The sequence below is a fragment of the Microtus ochrogaster genome, chromosome 1 (assembly GCF_000317375.1).
Source record: "Microtus ochrogaster isolate Prairie Vole_2 chromosome 1, MicOch1.0, whole genome shotgun sequence".
Classification (NCBI taxonomy): domain Eukaryota; kingdom Metazoa; phylum Chordata; class Mammalia; order Rodentia; family Cricetidae; genus Microtus; species Microtus ochrogaster.
Genome location: NC_022009.1, coordinates 114,463,667 through 114,482,987, shown reverse-complemented (window position 1 = coordinate 114,482,987; position 19,321 = coordinate 114,463,667). Strand labels below are relative to the sequence as shown.

General features: G+C 37.2%; 1 protein-coding gene across 2 annotated transcripts in view; it reads right to left on the bottom strand.

Moving 5' to 3' along the window:
* Smc4 (structural maintenance of chromosomes 4) overlaps positions 1-19,218 on the bottom strand; it is a 32,137-nt gene extending 12,919 nt beyond the window's left edge. Inside the window, exons 1-12 of one of the 2 annotated variants that reach the window (XM_013348910.2) lie at positions 19,071-19,218; positions 18,073-18,207; positions 16,957-17,135; positions 16,197-16,388; positions 14,654-14,830; positions 7,471-7,635; positions 7,104-7,231; positions 5,721-5,861; positions 4,828-4,978; positions 3,059-3,223; positions 2,028-2,261; positions 439-624 (exon numbers count right to left, since the gene is read on the bottom strand). In XM_013348910.2, coding sequence (XP_013204364.1) covers positions 439-624; positions 2,028-2,261; positions 3,059-3,223; positions 4,828-4,978; positions 5,721-5,861; positions 7,104-7,231; positions 7,471-7,635; positions 14,654-14,830; positions 16,197-16,388; positions 16,957-17,135; positions 18,073-18,202 — 1,848 coding nt within the window. In that variant the 5' untranslated portion in view covers positions 18,203-18,207; positions 19,071-19,218. The remainder of the gene's footprint in view (positions 1-438; positions 625-2,027; positions 2,262-3,058; positions 3,224-4,827; positions 4,979-5,720; positions 5,862-7,103; positions 7,232-7,470; positions 7,636-14,653; positions 14,831-16,196; positions 16,389-16,956; positions 17,136-18,072; positions 18,208-19,070) is intronic. The other variant, XM_005344095.3, reaches the window with a different exon arrangement.
* Between the last annotated feature and the right edge of the window lie 103 nt (positions 19,219-19,321).

Genomic DNA, 19,321 nt, shown 5'->3' with positions numbered 1-19,321 from the left:
AAGAAGAAGAAAAACGTGCACCACCATCAAGACCAACTTCTAAATTAATATTTTTGAAAAAAACTTTTCTTGTATGATGGCAAATGCCCAGCTCTTAGGAAGTTGAGGCAAGATCAGAAGATCAGAAGTTCAAGGTCAACCTTAGCTACAGTGTTACTTTAAAGTCCATCTAAGCTACATGAAGTCCTGACTCAAAAATATTCTCAGGTTAGTTTTGGAAAGACTGGGGCAGAAGAGTAATGTATAACATGAATATAAACAGCTCAAAACTACATAAATAACGACAACAGACCTATAAGGGCAAAATATTTTGTCTGTGCAGTCATGCCTTCAAGTAAAAACTGAATATTATTTTAGGCAAAGTAACAATATATACTGAAGTCAAATTAAGAATATAATTTATAATGTCTTTTCTGGGTAAAATATAATCTACTTTACCAGTCTTCCATATATTCCTGGGATCCTGCCAGATTTTTTTTCTTCAATTATCGCATCAAGTACTTTCCCTCGACTTCGATTCATTGCTAAGGAACTCTTTGCTTCTTCAACTTTTTGGAAAAGATCATGAACCAAACTTTTCAAGTTTATTTCTTCTTGTGTTAGCTTCTGAAGTTCTTTTTCTTTCTAAAAGTGAGAACAAAATAAAACCTATAAGCATTCAATCTTAGATACACCCAATAACAGCAGAAAACTATTTATAATGCTTCAACAATAAGAGAGGCCCAAAAATTGCATAAAAACTGGCACTCAGCTTTAATGTTGCTATTTTGGCCTGGCTTTGAAAATATAGATGAACCTTTCCTATTTTAAAAGAAATGAAAATTATTTGGGTCAGCAAGAGGGAATCCAGCTTCTCTTAAAGTAGCTACAGGTATAAAAACCCCAGTCTGGCACCCCACAGGTGGAAGTTTCTACCAGTTCTCAAGTTCTGCCCTAAACAAAACCAGATCCAGGTATGTGTAGCTGGGCAAGTACCATTGTTATGTTACAGATGTTTGGCTAAGAAACAACAAAACAAAAAGGCACAGTTCCTAAATAGAGGTGGGAAAGATGATTGGGATAGCTACTAACAGAGGAGCCACACACTCAGATACTTTAGTATCTCAATTTCCAATTTAGAAACCATCTTATCTAACTATTTTCCCCATTCCTTATTAGATAGGCATAAAGTAAAAGGTCAAATTTTAGATAAAACAATCCAAAAAATACTCACTAGATATAATTTAAATTACACTTAAAATTTACACATCAGGAAACTTTTGATTTTTTGATGTGCAGATGTAAATGCACATGAAATACTCATATACATAAAATAGATACATCTTTAAACAAACAAGCCCAACTTGTTTTTAATTATGTATACGTGTGTGTGTGTGTGTGTGTGTGTGTGTGTGTGTGCCCCTGGAGTCCAGAAAAGTACTGGAACCCCTAAACCTAGAGTCAAAGGCAGTCATGTACCACCCTATGTGAGTGATGGGGACTAGTCTTTTTTAAGAGCATCAATTCCGGTATCCATTACGCCATTTCTCCAGTTCCTCAAATAATCACCTTGGCAGTATGAGGATAAACTTTGTTAAGAAACTTTAAGGTTAGAGGTGTAGTGACATTTCTAGTTTTAAGTGGTGCTGGTGGTCATAACTAGGGTTTCATGCTCCCAAGGCAAGTACTCTACCAACTAAACTACATACCCAGTCTGAGAAATCTGTTTAAATTTTTCCCATGGGATTGTGACAGTGGTTATTTATTGCTTGCTTTTGGAGACAGTATAGTTTGTCTCCTTGCATTCCTTTTTTGGGGGATGTATTAGTGATGGAACCTGGGGTCATATGCATGCTCCAGAAGCTCTCTACCAGAGTTAATTATCAGTCCATTCAAACACTGAAATACTTTCTCTTGGGAGATTATGTTGAAAAAAATTTCTATATGCCAATCACTTTAAACCCCAATGTTACAAACAAACAAAAACAAAAATTACACATATAACTGGGTTGAAAATGTTTAGATGAAATATAGAAGCAAAAATTTACCTCCTTTAATTCTTGCTGAGTTTGAGGGAGTTTTGTGTTTATTTCTCCAATGGCAGCTTTCCTTTCTTTGAGAGTCTCAGAAGCTGTAATTAAAGTTTCCTTTGCTTTACTTAGTTGAGACACTGCTGTATTATGTCGACTGAGATAGATATCAAGTTCTGACTGAGCGACTTCCATCTTTGAACGTGCTTCATTTACTGATTTGTTAAAACCCATAAGTTCCTTTTCTTGATCCTATAAAAATGAGTTCATTAAATACAAAAATTTTTATTTTCAAGCTTAGACCAAAATGAAAATTATACTTCTTGAGATCAATTTATGAAAGTAGAGTCCGTAAATATAGTAGGCATCAATAATTCTTGTAGGCGGAATAGATTAACACAGTCTAGTTGTCATTGTACACTATTCAATTCTTTCCTAATTGATGTCATATGAGCTTTGTCAAGTGGGTATTAGCATGCTAATTTCAGAAATTAAAAGGTAGTAACTAAGGAAAGCCTTGAACTTAAGTCTAGATTCCATACTGTTTCTACATTACCAGATATCAGAAAGTTTCCTCAAATGTATTTATGTTGAAAAAGTTTTGTATCATTGTAATTTCATTCATAGCCTTATCAGTAACAAGGGTAAAAGATACACAGAAAAAAAAAAAAGAAAAAAAAAAAACTCAAAATAAATTAAATAAGAAAATATGGCTGCACAGAATGGTTATATGTCAAAGTATTGGCTTCATATTTTCTATCATAAATTCTTCATTTAACATTTATCTTTCAAAAAGAGAAAACAGAAAAGGCAAAACAGTGTAGACTGAAATTTAAAATGTTAACCTAAAAGGTTCAACAGTTTGAGATACAGTCTTGTTACCTAACATAACTTTGCCTCTAACTCCTCTCCAGATAGCTGACATTATAATATAGCCAAGGACCACTGCACTAGGCTTAAACTTATTTCCAGATGCTCACCTTTGGATGTTATTGCAACAACAGTCAAGTTAGGAAAAGACACCAAAACCATCACTGACAAAGACTTACTTCCTTTTCTTTCTGAAGCCCTTGTGTTTCCTGTTTGAGGCTATCCATAACCTCTTTTAATTTCTTTTCTTCTTTCTCTTTTTCTTTCTCAAGAGAACTACTTTTAGTTGTTGTTTCATTTATGATAGTCTTACTCTTGGCAGGTATACTTTTCAGCTCTTCAACCTGGGATTATAAAACAAATTAAGGTTATGGAAATATATTCCCGAGGGTACCCAATACTATTAAAATTTACCTGAAGAAGTATTTCTTAGGATCTCTATTATAGTTATCTGAAGACAACACAACAAATTATCTGTTTGCTCCCTTAACCCAATAGTAAGACATTTTTACGAACTTTAACCTTCCAGAGGTACTATGTAGAGTTACTATTTTATCTAAAACACCTTCAGGTAGTGATCATACATCGACATTTTACTCCTAAAAACTAATGCCTCAGGGCTGGAGAGCTGGCTTGGCAGTTAAGAGTACTTTCTTCTTTTCTGGATCTAAGTCCAGTTGCCTTACCCAGCTGCTCACGACTGCCTGTTAAGTCCAGCTCTAGGGGCTTCAATATCCTTTTCTGGCACTGTCACACTCACACATAATAATAAAAAAAAAATCCTAAAAAATAAAAAGCTAATGTCTTTATAGAATTTGAGCATTACTCCACATTATTTTTTTGTTTTTCACTATTACATAAAAACCTTTGTTAAGCTATAGTCAATACAAATGTATTTGGAAAATCCTTAAGGGTCAAGTAGAAACTGAGTCTTGGGTGTTGTCTATTAATCTCTGATAAAGCAATGACTAGAGCTTGAGAGATACTAGATTAGCCCAAATAGGCATTTCTACATTCTGGTCTAAACTTTTTTTTTGGTGGGGGGGTTGAGATTTTCTTCTAATTTTAGATGTAGGAGCTGTCTATCCAGCACATGTGTGCAATGCTTGCAGATGTCAAAACAGGCATCTGAGAAGAGAGTAATAGACAGCTTGCGATGACATGAGGATGTGGGAATTGAACTCAGGTCATCTGTAATAGTCAGTGCTCACTAAGCCATTTATTCAGGCCACAAAATTCACTTTTAAAACTTTAACTCCAGAATAGATAGTCTGTCACTTATAAGCCTTTTCTTTTTGCTGACTCCACTGGAAGTTTCTATGACACTAAAACTGCTCTATGAGTAAAGGCATTTACCACCAAACCTGATGACCTGAGTTTGTTTCTTGAGACCCACAAGGTTAATTTAAATCAATGAACCAACTCCCTTAAGTTGTCCTCTGACCTCAGATATATGCAATAGCACACATGTGCAGACACAGAAGTAAATGATTGTTTGTTTGGGGGGGGCAGGTGTTTTTAAAAACTCTAATATCTAAATTAAATATCTTCTAGTACTAAGTAGGCAGAGAGGCAGGAGAATCCAAGTTAGATTGAGGTCAGCCTGGTCCATACAGCGAGTTCCAGGCCAACTAGTGTCAAATAACAAGAACTTATCTCCAAAAAAAGAAAAACAAAAAAAGATAAAACACCTAAAAACTCCTTTAAACTACTATTTGAGGGAAAAGAAAATTATTACCACCATCAAAACAGAACTGTTGATTACGTAGATGACTATTATTAATGTAAGCTCTAAAACTTGTAATGTATAACATAACCCTTGGGACAAAATTGTGTTCAGACAAAATATCCCAATTTATTTTCTTAGGGATCCAAAGTCAAGCAAACTTGGGGAAAAAAATTAAATCTGGTATTTAGACTTGAATAATTGATTTCTTCCAATACCTACCTTTTCTTTATCTTTATGAAGTTGTTTCTCCAGCTTTTTGGCTTTACTGGTAGCATGTTTTAATTTTTCCCTAACTTGAACATCTTCTAAATCTAGCTGTGTAAATTTTTCTTTATTCTCTTCAATAAATTTTGTAGCTTTATGAAGTTTCCTATCAAAGAAAGTAAATTATTAGTCATAGATATAAGTCTTTCTAGTATATTTCATCTATAGACATGTCAAGACTCTTATTAATTAAAATCCTAAAACTTCTAAGCTGATTTTCCCTGATAGCTGAAGACATTACATTTTTTTTTTTTTAAGACCAGGAGAGCCATCTTGTGTTCCTTATGTTCAGCTATATAACAATTTGCCCATAAAAATTCAGAAATGAGTGCCTGGTGGTGGTGATGGTGCATACCTTTCTTTAATCCCAGCACTTGGGAGGCAGAGGCCTCCTGTGAGTTTGAGGCCAGCCTGGTCTACAGGAGTTAGTTCCATGACAGGCTCCAAAGCTACAGAGAAACCTTATCTTGAAAGCAAAAAATAAATGAAAATAAATAAATAAAAAATAAATAAATGAAACTTACTTAAGGATACTATTGTCATTTGAAAGCTGGCACAAAATAGAGCCATGGTAATTTTTAAAGTCTACCTAAACAAACCAAAATTCTATTTCAAAATCAAATTTGCAAATTATTAGGGCTAATGGGTCAGGTAAAATGCGCATGTCTTAAGTTTTTTAAGGGGAAAGGCATTTCTTATTGTATGACTGTTGGGCACTCTGTAACATTAAGTTAGGTACAGGGGGTGGTGGTGCCTAAAAGAGCTATTTACTGAGAAATGTATTACATTCAGACACAAGTGAAAAAAATGAATTTAAATACTTTGGGTATTTTCCCAAAGATTATTACTTTTCTATATCCTTTACAGCTGAATTCTTAGCTTTCATTTCATTTGAAAGCATATTGCTCTTCTCAGTGATTTCTTTAGTATCTTCATGAATTTTTTCCTTTTGGGTTTTCATTTCAGCAATTCTTTTTTGCAGATCATAACTAAAGGGGAAAATTAGAGAATGTAAAGTAACATTAGTAAAATCAGCTGCTTCTAAAATATTCATCAATTTATAGCAAGCTAGGGCTATGGAAATGGGTTAAGGCTAGAGAGAATTGGTTCAGTCAATAAATTAGATCTATCATTCAACAGTGTATAGTAGTATTTCATGTTTTTGTTTTTCAAAGCTTCAGTTACTTGTGGTAGACTATCATCTGAATATATTAAATGATAAATTACGGAAATAAACAATTTTAAATTGCACAGTGCCTATCATTATTAATCTTTGTTTTATTCAGCATACCAACAGGTGCATATCAACCTTATAGTCACTTAGTAGCCATAATGGTTATCAACTGTAAGGTATCATTATGCTTATGTTCACTAACTCTTTTTATACTTCTTAATAATGCAAAGAGCATAAAACATGAAAAGAGAGGCTGAGGAGATGGTTCAATTAAGTGAGAACACTTGATTTTTAAGAATGAAGATCTGAGTATGAACTTCCTGCACCCAAGTAAACTGTACAGCACCATGACTAAGTGGGCTGTTTAACATGACCATTGGTGGAGGGGTGGAGAGCATGGTAGCTAGCCTGCCTAGCTGGAACAGTGAGTTTCTGCTTTAGGGAAACACCCTACAAGGGAATGAAGTGGAGAGAGATAGAGGAAGACACTCCATATTTTGCTATGGTTTCTATATGTGCACACTTGTGCATGTACGCACCCCTCCCCCACCAAACTGTAAAAAAAAAAAAAACCACTTCACAATTGATTGGGGAGATGGCTCAGAAGGTAAAGGTGCTTGCAGGACATAACTGCTACCTGAATTCGACCTCTGGAGACACCTAGTAGAAGGAGAGAATGATCCCTAAAGTAGTCTTCCTACCTGGGGAGTTGGTGCTCACCTACCCTTGCATAGTAAGAGTAGTAATTAAAACAGCAGCACCACATCCCAGATTACTCTGATGTTGTGGCACTGCTGAAGGACACCAATAGTATATATAAGGGTTTAGTACTACCTGTGGTTTCTGTTAGGTTCTATCCTTGAATGACAGGGCTACTGTATGCAATGCACACGTGCACACACAAACACACAATCATTATTCATAACTGGCACAACTAAAAGATGACATTAAAAAGTTAGTACTTAGAGACTTTCAGAATAATTTACATCGTCACAGTATTATAGAAAAGAAGGCTTTGATGCTTAGAAATTTATACAAAGTTGACCAGAGTACTTACATGTAATATTGACAGACATGATTCTTTTTTTTAAACATTTCATTTTCTAGGGTAAGGAACTCAATGGCTATGTTTTTCTCTCCTTCTAGGGCATCCTTTTCCTTTTCCACCATTTTAACTCTGTTTAACTACAAAATTTGAAGAGTCAAAACATATTTCATATATAAAATCAGTTTGGAACATAAACACCAAGTAAAATATTTCACCCAAAGGCTAGTATAAAAATAGAGGGTTCAGTAAAACAAACAAAAAACCCCAAACATTTCTTCATGAATTATAAAAAGTATGTATTCAACTCAATAAATACAGTTGATCGATAAACAAGACATTCTCATTGGCAATAAATGTCTACTGGAAATTCATTTACCTTTTCTCCTCTGTTTTCATTTAATATTTCAACTCTCCGACATAAGACTTTAATAGGTTCATTTAGCCGTCCACAGCCAATTATATCTTCCAAATACTCAAGCATCCCCTCATCATGTTCAGTCTGGCCTTTTGGTTTCATCATAGCAATCTGTTCAACTTCACCCTTTAAGAGAGTCACATTCACACTCATTGTATACAACAGCTAAATTTCTCCCGAAAGAAGAGGGTAATCTCAACTAAAATGATATTCTTCAGGCAGGTTAAGGATGTTTTATGCAAGGGTCTAAAACCCCTTTCATATATAAGCTTATAAAATGACTGACAGCACATACCAAAACAAAGGCACCCTGTGCTGGAGTCTTAAGTAAACAAATTTTTCTGTTAAGCAAAATTTGAAAAGGTACCAATTATCAATATCTCTCATTGAAAAATAATTTTCAAAAATTCCCTTCATAGTTATATTATATAAGGAAACCTGCCAGAGAGCTTATAGTTTCACTATCTATGTAGCTATCTAACTTCTCTATAACCCTAGTAGTAAGTTTAACAAGTGACCCACTTCATAAAAGATGACTAAAACTTAATGTTCTGGTTTTTCTGAACTGAGAGTCTTAACTGGAAAAGGAAATTATCTTTTCCTCTAAGCACCCTTACTACAGAGAGCAAACAGGACTATTATAGGCTACAGAGGAAAACTGTTTGTAATCAATATATGAACCTTGAACTATAATTAAAATCTCTGACTACCTAAAAAGAAGAATCTATAATCAACACCTAAGGTTGGTTCCCAGGTAACCAATTAATCTGAAAGTGAAGAAAATTCTGTAGAAAATTCTATTTGTTCTTTAAACATCTCAATAGCAAATAAACAGGCAAGTGGGGGAAAAATCCTATTTTTAGTTAAATGGTCAAGAAAAGAATTACATGTTGAGATATTTTAGTAATTCCCATTTTTATAAGCATATGACTAAACCTTAAGAACTAGACTAAAATGTATTGAAGGAAAATAATGTAGTTTAACATTTTATGATCTAGTCACTACTGCAGTTTGCTAATTTTTAAGACAGGGTTTTAATAGGTAGTGCAGGCTGGCATTGAACTTGAAGAGCTCCACCTGTCACTGCCTTCCAAGAGCTATGGGATTAAAGGCTAACAGTTTTATATAAATAGTTTTTTATACATCATCACAATGTTAGAACTTTGGTGATCCAGCACCACATGATCACCAAGTAGAGAGTGAAACTGTAAACCAAAATGCCTGTATTTATACTACTATTATATTACTTAGGTACTTATGCAGAGTACTTTCCCATCTAACCCTAATCAACAATTATATAGTGGTATATTACTTGTTTTAATAAATAAAGTTTGCTTGAAGATCAGTGCAAAGAAGTCACACTAGTCAGCCATACAGGCCAGGCAGTGGTTTGCACACACCTTTAATCCCAGCAGCTACACTAGTTAGCTGTACAGGCTGGGCAGTGGTGGTACACGTCTTTAATTCCAGCACTAGAAAAGAATATAAGATGGGAGGAGACAGGTCTCACTTCCCAGTCTCAATCTGAGAATTGAAAATAGACAATATTGCCCAGTTTTGGTCTGAGCTGAGGTAGAGGTAAGAGCCAGTGGTTGGCTGTTTTGCTTTTCTGGTCTTCGGGTTGAACCCCAATATCTGTCTCTAGGTTTTTATTATTCGTGTTACACAATTATAAGTTTAGACAGGACCCATACTGAAGTATGCCCAAAGCTTTGGATTATAGTACAAATTTCAGTCTTACTCAGAGTTATTTAGGCAAAGTTTATCAACAGTTGCACTGCTGGTATCTGGGCACAATGATTTTGCTGTGGTTATAGTGCTGCACATTATAAAATGCTCAGTAGTACCCATGACTTACAAAATATAGTACCTGACTCAAGTTGAATTATCTAAATGTCTATTTAAAAGTGAAGAAAAATAAGAAAAAAATGCCAAAAGAACCCACATTTGAGTCAAATGACAAGATATTAAGTCTATATTTTTCAAAAAATCAAAACATGGGGTCCAGTGAAACTGGAGATTGGTCCCAGCATCCCACATTTAAGTAGTATCATGTTTCCTGACCAAACTACTTTTAGAAGGTGTCTATAGTTATCAGGAAGTAACCTAGCTTCAGAGAAAGTATGGTAGTCATTTTTATTATTGTTCCTTCTGAAATAAAATGGAGGATGTGGAGCTGATTTCTTCTCATGCTAATAAAGTTAAAGACAAGTTCATTTATGAATCCAAACAGTTCCAAGTCAAGTCTCAGGCAACAGTATGCTTTAGATTGTATTATATTGTATTACTGCTTTTGTTTTTCTTTGAGAAAGAGCCTCTCCTCTCTATGCAGCACTAGCTAGCCTTGAATTTACAGAAATTTGCTTGCCTCTGCCTCCTGAGTTTTAGGATTTAAGGAGAGCATGACCACACCCTACTACTGCATTCAGCCTAAAGACCAGTTATTGATTGAATAAAGGAAAACCAGTAAGCTTTTACTTATCTCTTTTAGGACTGTTGTGGCTTAAAAGTATCATTTTATTATTTTATGTGTAGATTGTAGTGCTGGCATATATGTCTATGTACCACATATAGGTAGTACCCCCTTCTGTCGTCTTGACTGTTAAGTCATCTCTCCAGTGCCTCTTTTCTTTCTCTCGTTTTTTGATTTTCAAGACAGGTTTTCAATATGTAACAGTCCTGGCTGTGCTGAAATACGCTCTGTAGACCAGGCTGAACTTGAACTCACAGAGATCCACCTGCCTCTTCCTCCCTAGTATTGGGATTACAGGCATGCGCCACCACAGCCTCACTCTGAAATAGTTTTTTTAAAAAAGGTTTTAAGTTGGGCATGCATTAGTGCAGGTGTCTGTCTACACAGTTCAGAAGAGGATGCTGAATCCCCTGGAGCCAGTAACAGGCAGTTGTAAACTGGATGCTGGCCATCCATCTCAGGTTCTCTGCAACAAGAATAACCACCTAAGAGCTTTCTTCCCATTGTCCAAAAAATGTTTATAGCACTTCAACTTAAAAGGGCTACTCTTTCAAACCAAGGTTACAAATCTCATAATAGTGCAATAGTGATATCTAAAAGACATTTCAAATTGTTATAACTGAAGCTGTTAAAATTTCACACACCCTTAGTCATTGCTACTTTCTATAGCTTAAAAGCATACTGGACAGTTTGGTTTTGTTGTTGTTTTTGGAGACAGGGTCGCTCTCTATAGGTCAAGAACTCAGAGATCAGTCTCTGCCTCTGACTTCTGAGAATAAACCCATGTGCCTGAACAAAGTTTTCTTTTTTGAGACAGGGTTTTTCTGTGTAGACAAGGCTGGTCTTGAACTCAGAGATCTTCCTGCCTCTGCCTGTCTGCATTCTGGAATTAAAGGCATGTGCCACAGCCACTAGCATCCCCTGAACAAAATTTTAACCCCCCCCCCACTGTTGTATGAGAGTAGCGGGAATGGGTATACAGCTTAGTGGTAGAGTGCTTGCAGAAGGCCTTGCATTTGATCCCCAGCAACAGAAGGGAGAAAAATAAATTAGAAAGGTGCTTAAGCCCTAACTTAATGAAGGCTTTGCTGGGTAACAAGGATATTGTGATTCAGTTAAACCATTCTTTGAAAATCTTACTTACAGGCACTTAGAACTTAAGAATCTAAGAGAAAGTCGGCTATGGCAGCACACATCTGAAATGCCAGGACTTGGAAGTGAAATTAGTTCTTTTACTTTCATTAAAATGGGGAGGGGGCTGGAGAGGTGGCCTAGCATTTAAGAGTACTGACTGCTCTTCTAAAAGGACCCCGGCTCAATCCCCAGCCCTGACACTGTGGCTCACAACCATCCATAACTATAGTTCTAGGGATTCTGATGGCCTCTCCTGAGCATCTTGGCCCCAACCATATATACAGTACACACGCATACACATAGGCAAAACACTCATACACATTAGATATCAAGCCAGAGCCTCATGTGTGCTAGACAATGACTATCACCAAAGAATATTCTAATCCCTTGGGCTCTTTAAATTTTTTTTTTCCTAAATCATTTTAATTTTCCCTGCTATTTGCTACACTATAAGTTAACTTCTATCTTCCTCAAGTAGTTTATCCTAATTTATTTTTACAAGAGGACAAGTAACCAAATTCCCAAGGTTATTATCTGTCCAAAGTACAGAAGTAAAAAAAGAATGCTTTGTGGTTAGTTTTCCTATCTATTCTGGGTGCTTAGTGGCAGCTTCCTAGCTTGTTTTCCATAGATGAGACACTGGGCCAGACACCTTTGGAAAACTGAAGTTATTACTAGTTAGTAAAAATATTTTTGGAACTTAAGTCATAGATTTGCCATTTTAGATTTCTTATTTCTACAGATTAAGAGATCACAACAAATAGTTTATATGCCATGCCAACTGTAAAAGTATATTAAAAAACATGAGTAATAACTTAGATCTAGGTTAATCAATTCTCCAGAGTAGAAAACATTAACAAAAATGCTTTATTTTGTAATATGAAGACAAAACACAGAAATTTTTGACAAACTCCAATTTCTGCTTTTTAAGGAATTTACAAAACCACTCCCAACACACCCATTTATTAATGTAACCTTGAAAGGTAATGAGTCTAGGATTACCATTTCTCTAACAGGAATGGAGCAAAAGCATTAACTAATGGAGCAAACCAATCAAATCTAATTAAGTAATAGTCACCTATGAAATAATACAGACTAATAAAACCTTTCCTGTTTGGACTAATAGTCTTAAAACGTCACAAACTTTTCCAGTAAGATATAAAACTAAGCAAACCAATGGCCAGGCGACTGTAATTGACTACTTCTGTAGTGGACACGCCCAGCAGTCTGCCAGTATCCAGGGAAAAGAAAGGGCTTTAACCACCTTCACATTAACCTTCACACACTCCTCAGAAACACATCAGAACGGTTACTGAAAATTTAAATGGATTTTTATACTAGAAATGCTTACTTAAAAAAACAAATCCATAACACCAGAAAAGCTTTTAAAAACAATTTCTAAAATTTAGTGCATTTTAATATTAAAAAATTTGCTTTATCTAAATTTATATTACAAGTGATGCAATCATCATTACTGTCCAGTCTGTATACTTATGTTTTGGATGCTGATCTTATGATACTGTGTCAATTTTCTCACCATCCTAACCAGGGGTAATTTTTAAGATAAATGTTAGTGATTGGAAGAATGAAATAGAAGCTATAATCTTATCTTCACAAGCTTTAAGTCTATTATTAGTCTAAGAGTCAAATATTTTGGTAAAAAGCTAAGAGAAACTCACAAACACTACTTCTACTTTTCCTCAAATTTAAGTTCAATGTCCAGTTTTTTCTTCCTAAAGGGTAACTTGCTAAAGTTCTTATCTAAATCCAACCAAATCAAACTGAATCTGTTAGTATTATTTGGTAAATATAAAAATGTAAGGGTACCTAAAAGGGTTCAGATAATGACAAATAAGCATCTTAAGGACTTCAGAAGCATATTTTTAAATATAAACTCGACTTTGTAATTTATGTCTTTGGGAAGTTGCTTTATTACTTTTTTTCATTATCAACTTGTATAAATAAGCTGCATAAAAACTTAACCTAAAACAGTTTATTTTGCACTGGCACAAAACTGATCATTTCAGGATAAAGTTAAGCAAATAGCAAAGAATAAACAAATGGTAAGTATAATTCTTTACAAAAATGTTACCATCATTAAATTTAGTATTATAAAGTAATACAACTTGTTATTCATAGTTATCAAGCTAAATTCCCAGATATGAAAATCCACAAAACAATTCATTTAAAAAAGAAAGCAAAAACACCCATGGCTTAAGACACATCTATATAAATTCAAATTTTATTTACATGCATGTGATTATTTTCAATTATTTTTAAGTGGTTCATTGAAGTATTGTAAATGCACTGTTCCGATAGTTAAGGGTAGTAAAAGTTATTCCAGAAAATTATTATTTGCCTTCTATATAATGTATGTTTACAATAAAAAAAATCCTTAGGAATATAGTGTGAAAAATTATTATTAATGGGAACACTTAGTCCTCACAACAAAACATTTTGTATTAAATCAAAACTCCTAACTTATTTTAAAATCAGTAGCATATGATAGAACATAGAAGTAGCTACCTCCACATAAGCAACATCTCTCTAAATTTTATATGCTCTTAGTAGCTTGGGAGAGGACAAAAGAATAAGACATCTTTAAATCAAAACAGGAATTTCATAATACCTAACAAAGGCAGAGCTTCACCAAAACAAACAAACTAACTAACCAAAACCCTACCACCACGAAAAAAACAAACAAACAAAAACCTAATCAACCAACAGCTCCTTTCCCCAGTGACAATATTTTCCTTGCAACAAGTTATACTAGCAGGACATACTTTTACTTACACACACTCCCAAAGGGGGGGGGGTAAAGAAACAAACAACAAAATACAGGGTTTAATAAAATTATCTTTAAACCAAAACAGGAATTTCAAATTAAAAATCAAATTAATACCAGACACTTAATTTTTATACTTTCTTTTAAAAAAGACTTCTCTAAGAGATGATACTAACATTACTGGTTTAAAAATCAGGCCACTGTAAACAAAAGAAGACTCATTTTAAGCAAACCTTTATTAACACTATAGATGTTAAAAATACTATATTAGGAGTTCAGGGAAATTTGTTAAATATAAAGTATATAGTTTTTATGTTAGAGAAAAACAAGAATAAACAAAAAGGGCAGACTATTAAAAGATCTCATTTAAAATGTTATTTTAAAGGGAAATACAAACAGAAGTGATAGTTGCTGTATGCCTGTCACACTAAAGCAGCACAATAATATTGGTGTTTAATATTTATTTCACTACGCCAATATTTACGTGCTGCTAGAGCGGAACAAGTATGTCCAATATCAAAACATAAAATGAACATACAACGATAACCATAAAATTCTGAATGAATTTCCTTAAATTTCTAGAGCAGCAAATAATGATTCGCATCTTGACTACAGCATGTAAACCATGATGTGCTGCTACAGTACTTTAAGGCTTCAAACACAGGACTCAGTAAAGAGAAGAACATGCTTTCAAGCTTGATTACAAAACAAAAATTAAAAACCAAGAACCTTAGAAGTGTTTATGAACTTACCTGCAAGATTAAAAATCGATTATGGTCCAAGTCAATTCCATGGCTTCTCAGAAGATTTCCAACATCCTTAAATGTCCTCTTCTTCCCACTGATATGATAGACAGAAGTGTTATCTCTGTAGGCTGTTCTAGATACACAGAAGTTACTGTTAGGGATAACTTCATAATCATCCCCTTCCTGTTTTTAGGAAAAACAAAACCAGAAAACGGTTGGTATTAAAGTCACAGGTCTGATCTAAATTTCATTTATACTGAAACTAATCCAATGGACTAAATATTTCTTAAATTAACAAATTCAGTCATACATGTATATAAAGAATTTAGTCCTTATTTCCCTGAATTAAGTATGTACACAAACTGACAATTGCTCTAAAATTAAAAAAATAAAAACAAAAACATTGCTTTAGTGAGGACTAGATACTTCTCCAAGTGGTTCGGTTTCTTTCTCAAAGATCTCTAAAACCAAAAAGCCAAAATCCAGCAAACAAAACTTTAGCTCCAAACAAGCCAAAAAAATATATTTGAATAAGAACCAAGGACGGTGGACAAAAGTCCGGATATATCTAAAACAACCTGACCTCACTCAAACTAATAACTATGCTGACTGGTTAAAAAGTTATACAGAAAGAGATGACTTAAGGAACATATTAAGGGAAAATACATTTTTGGTGGTGGTCTTGTCAGGGAGTACAGGCTGTTAGTCGGGTTTAGTAGGGGTAGGGTGGTACAACAAAAGATACCCCTTTGCACCTTCCTGAACAGCATCCCCTATCATCAACTGAAAGCAAAACACACCGTAAAAAAAAACTTCACAATTATATACCCAATAAAAGAAAGCAATTAATCTACTTTAGCACAAGTTCTCTATTCTCTAACTCAGGTGCTTAACAGAATGAATTAAGAAGCAAAATTAAGATAAATGCTTCTGTGTAATTTCTTTATGTTAAAAAAAAAATCCCACCACCTAAATTATCTAACCACTTCATCATGTGCATTTCCTTATTTGTAGGTTCTTTTCAGTTGCTTTTTGAACCAAGTGTCTAATATAATAAGTAAATAGATGAGAAAAAAACCCCACAGAACCATGTAAATAATCTGGTCATTATTTATAATTGTCTGCATTTCTAGAAAACAAAAACGCTAGCTTGGCCCCTACCATTTCAAAAAAGCATCACAGTAGTTCAAACCGTAGAAAAGTTCTTTTATATCACACAGATACACACATTGCTATTAATAACAAATGTACATTGAAAGAATGGGAATAGCAACTCAGTAAACCATTACATTTTAAAGATGTTTATTCTAAAGCAATAAAAAATGTAACTTTGAAAATCAAGTCTGTATTTATAGTGAATGAATGTTTATTTAGCACTCAGGGTTCCCCAAAATCACTGTTTTCTTCCAAAAAGCTGAAGGTCACAGAAGCAATATTTCTTTTGCTTTAATTATACACAAATAGTAAAGAAACAATTCAGGCCTACAATAACAAAATGTACCCAGCTGTTTTTCTTGCTTGAAGTTGCAAATAGAAAATAATTTCTTACCTTATCAATTATCTTTTGAAAATGAACTTCTACAGTACAACTCTGAATATCCTTATGTTCATCAGAATTATGTATCAATACTGACAGCTTTTTAGACCTTATTTTTTGTGCTCGATAGCCAAAGACAAAAAGCATGGAATCAATAACATTGGATTTTCCACTGCCATTTGGCCCAATAATACAGGAAAAGCGCTGCATAAAAATAATTTAAAAGTTTAAATTTAAATAATCACATCAAAACTATTAATTTTAAGCTACCCAATACCTTAATTTGTAGTAAAAAACTAGAGGCACTTAAAAGTTTTCATTATTAGAATATACATGAGTTTTCTTCTTTCTTTCTCTTTAGAATTAAGCATAAGGAGAGCTCCCCAAGAATGAGAGTGAGCTGGTGCTCGGAGGGAAACCACATACTCCAAAAACCCACTTTGAGTGTTCTTACAGCATGCTCTGCTCTAGCACAAGTATCTTCAATAAAACCATATTCAAAGTCTAATTCCAACATTTTGCAGAAGGCATTACAACAGCCAATGGGAAAACATTCCCTTATAAAAACACAGATTCAACATGAAAATGTCATTACTAAAGAGATGAAAAGATATCCGATAAAGAAAAACTAATTCCTGCTGTTGAAATCATAGGAACATATTGTATGTGTGTCTACTAGGGTGTGTGTGGCAGTGTAAAGAGTCAGGATAGATAGAAAACTGAAATATCTTGCAATAAAGACGTATTATAAGTTCTTTAAAAGGGCAAATACCTTATGGAAAGGTCCCAGAATTTTCTCTCCAGCATAGGATTTGAAGTTTTGGTTTACAATATGAGTTATCATTAGTCGAGGAGCTCCAGCTTCACTGGCCATTGCTGGAGGTGGGGGTGGAGGAATACTACTCAAAATCTCTTCTAAACTTCTGTTATCAAGTTCCTCACCTGGAGTCTCTAAGTTAACGGAAAGGCAAAGAGGCGAAAGCCTACATTAGTGTAATTGGGTGGAGGTCTATTTAAAGAAGGGGATCGAGTGATGTTACATATGAAACCCAGGAAACTATTTTCCACACAAATATCTTAAACTCACGGGGATGGATAATCTTTTAGCTTAGTTTTATGAAAAGTAAAATTCGTAAAAGAAATACCCCCGTCATAAAATTCACTATATTTCCTAGAGGAGTAAAAACACCACACCATAAATATTCAAACCTGTGACTATCGCAGGGGTCCCTGTTTTCTATAGTAAACAGGAGACACAACCCAAAGGACAGCAAATCCAACTGCACATGGCTGAGCACTTCGGACAACTCACAAGCTCCAGTAACACGGCCACAGGAGTTTCACAATGGCTCTTATTTTCTACACTCGGAATACTGCACGCTCTCAAATTAATTTTTCTCTTAAAGGCAATTGACAGGGCCCAGCTGTTTTTTTTTTTCTTGCAGGAGATTGGCGTTCGGTTCCTAGCACCCACAATGAGTGAGCCTCGCCTATGTGCATATACCCACACCCCCCGCGACGCACTTTAAAAACTAAAAATTAATATTGCACCAAAAAGGGCAATCCAAGGCAGAGGCTGGAGAGCACAAACTGCATCACATCCAGTTCAGTTTAGGGGCGGAGAGGCGCTCAACAACTGTGGGCTGACTGTGCCGCTTTCAGCCAAATACAATAAAGATGTCAGTGCTACTCCCAAACATCACCGAAATCCACAACTCCTGCCGCTCACCCTCATCCCTTCCAGAACCGTTACAGCAAAACTGCCTGAAATTCTTTTGAAAACCGCAGAGTGGCTTTCCGGAGCCGCACTTCTGGCAACACCGACCTTCCGACGTCAACCTGTAGCCCGCGCCCCGGCCACCCCAGCGGGTCCCCGCAGGTCACTCACCTGCAGCTGCAGCGCCGTCTGCTCCGCCGTCCGGTTGCTCCGGGTCCTCTTCCCGGTGGTCGCTGTCCGGGGAGGGCGGAGGCTCTCCCTCCTGGCGGCAGACGGAGGGCTTGGTACCCTTCCGCCGCATCGTGGCTGCGGCAGGAGAAAGCCGGGAGTCGGGTCAGCCCCGCGGCCGCAGGACGGGCTCCGCCCGTGACCCACCCCCACCCGCCAGCGCGTCCCCCGACCCCGCTAGCAGCAGGTAGCGGGTCCTCTGGAGGGCGGCTACAGCCACCACCGCGGGAGCGACCGGGCGGGACGGGGTTTCCGACCACCCAGGGAAGTGGGGAAACCTAGTTCAAGCCTGCAAACGCGCCCCCCGGCTCCGGGAAGCCATCTGGTGACATTCCCACGCCGTCGGGGCTGGGGATGCTCGCGCTCCGAGTTACAGAGAAGAGTTCGTCTCTAGAGCAGCCGCGACTGCCCAGCGGCGGACCCGTTACCCGCTTTCCTCTCCCCCACCCCCCGCCATTTAGGTCCGGACGCCCGGACGGTCGGGGGTGTCGAGGTCTCTTCTCCTCTCCGCCCCAGCGGAAAGGCTGGAGTCCCCCGCCACACGCTGTCTGTTAAAGGGGACTCGGGCAGCGTCTGCCCGGGATGGGTCACTTTCCGCGCCAGCGGGGGTCCATCCCTCCCGGGCCGGGGCGGAGTTCCGCCCAACAGTCGAAACCGTGCCAAGTCCCCGGGAGAGGCTGTGGAGGACTGCGGTCCCCTTCGGAAGGCATGACGGGCAGGCCCGGGGGGGACGCCCCGGCCCCGACGGGCTCGCAGCCTCCCCCAGGAAGAGGCGCCGGAGCCGCCGCCCGGCGGCCGAGGGGGAGGGGTGACAGGCAGCGGAGCTCCCCCAACCGCCTCCGCCGCACTCGGCCGCTCGGGCTCCAGGCCTGTGCCTCCGGCAGAATCGGGGGACAGCACGGAAAAGTGTGACAACCCGACCCGGGAGGGAACTCCTTTACCTGTCGGCGGCTGTGCTCCGAGCAGAGGGCTGCAAACCGTGCGACGGCCGCCCCCGCCCGCCCCCCGCCTCGCTCCTACCGGTGTCTCGGCTCCGGGTCCTTCACTCGAAAATGGCGCCTAAAATCCAAACTCGAACGGAAATTCGTTACAAATGCGCGCAATGGTTTCTGGGACCCGCGAATTTGAAAAAAAAGTGCGGCGGGTCCCACCGCCGTCGCCGGGCCGTTCGTGCGCATGCGCGGGTCCGGCC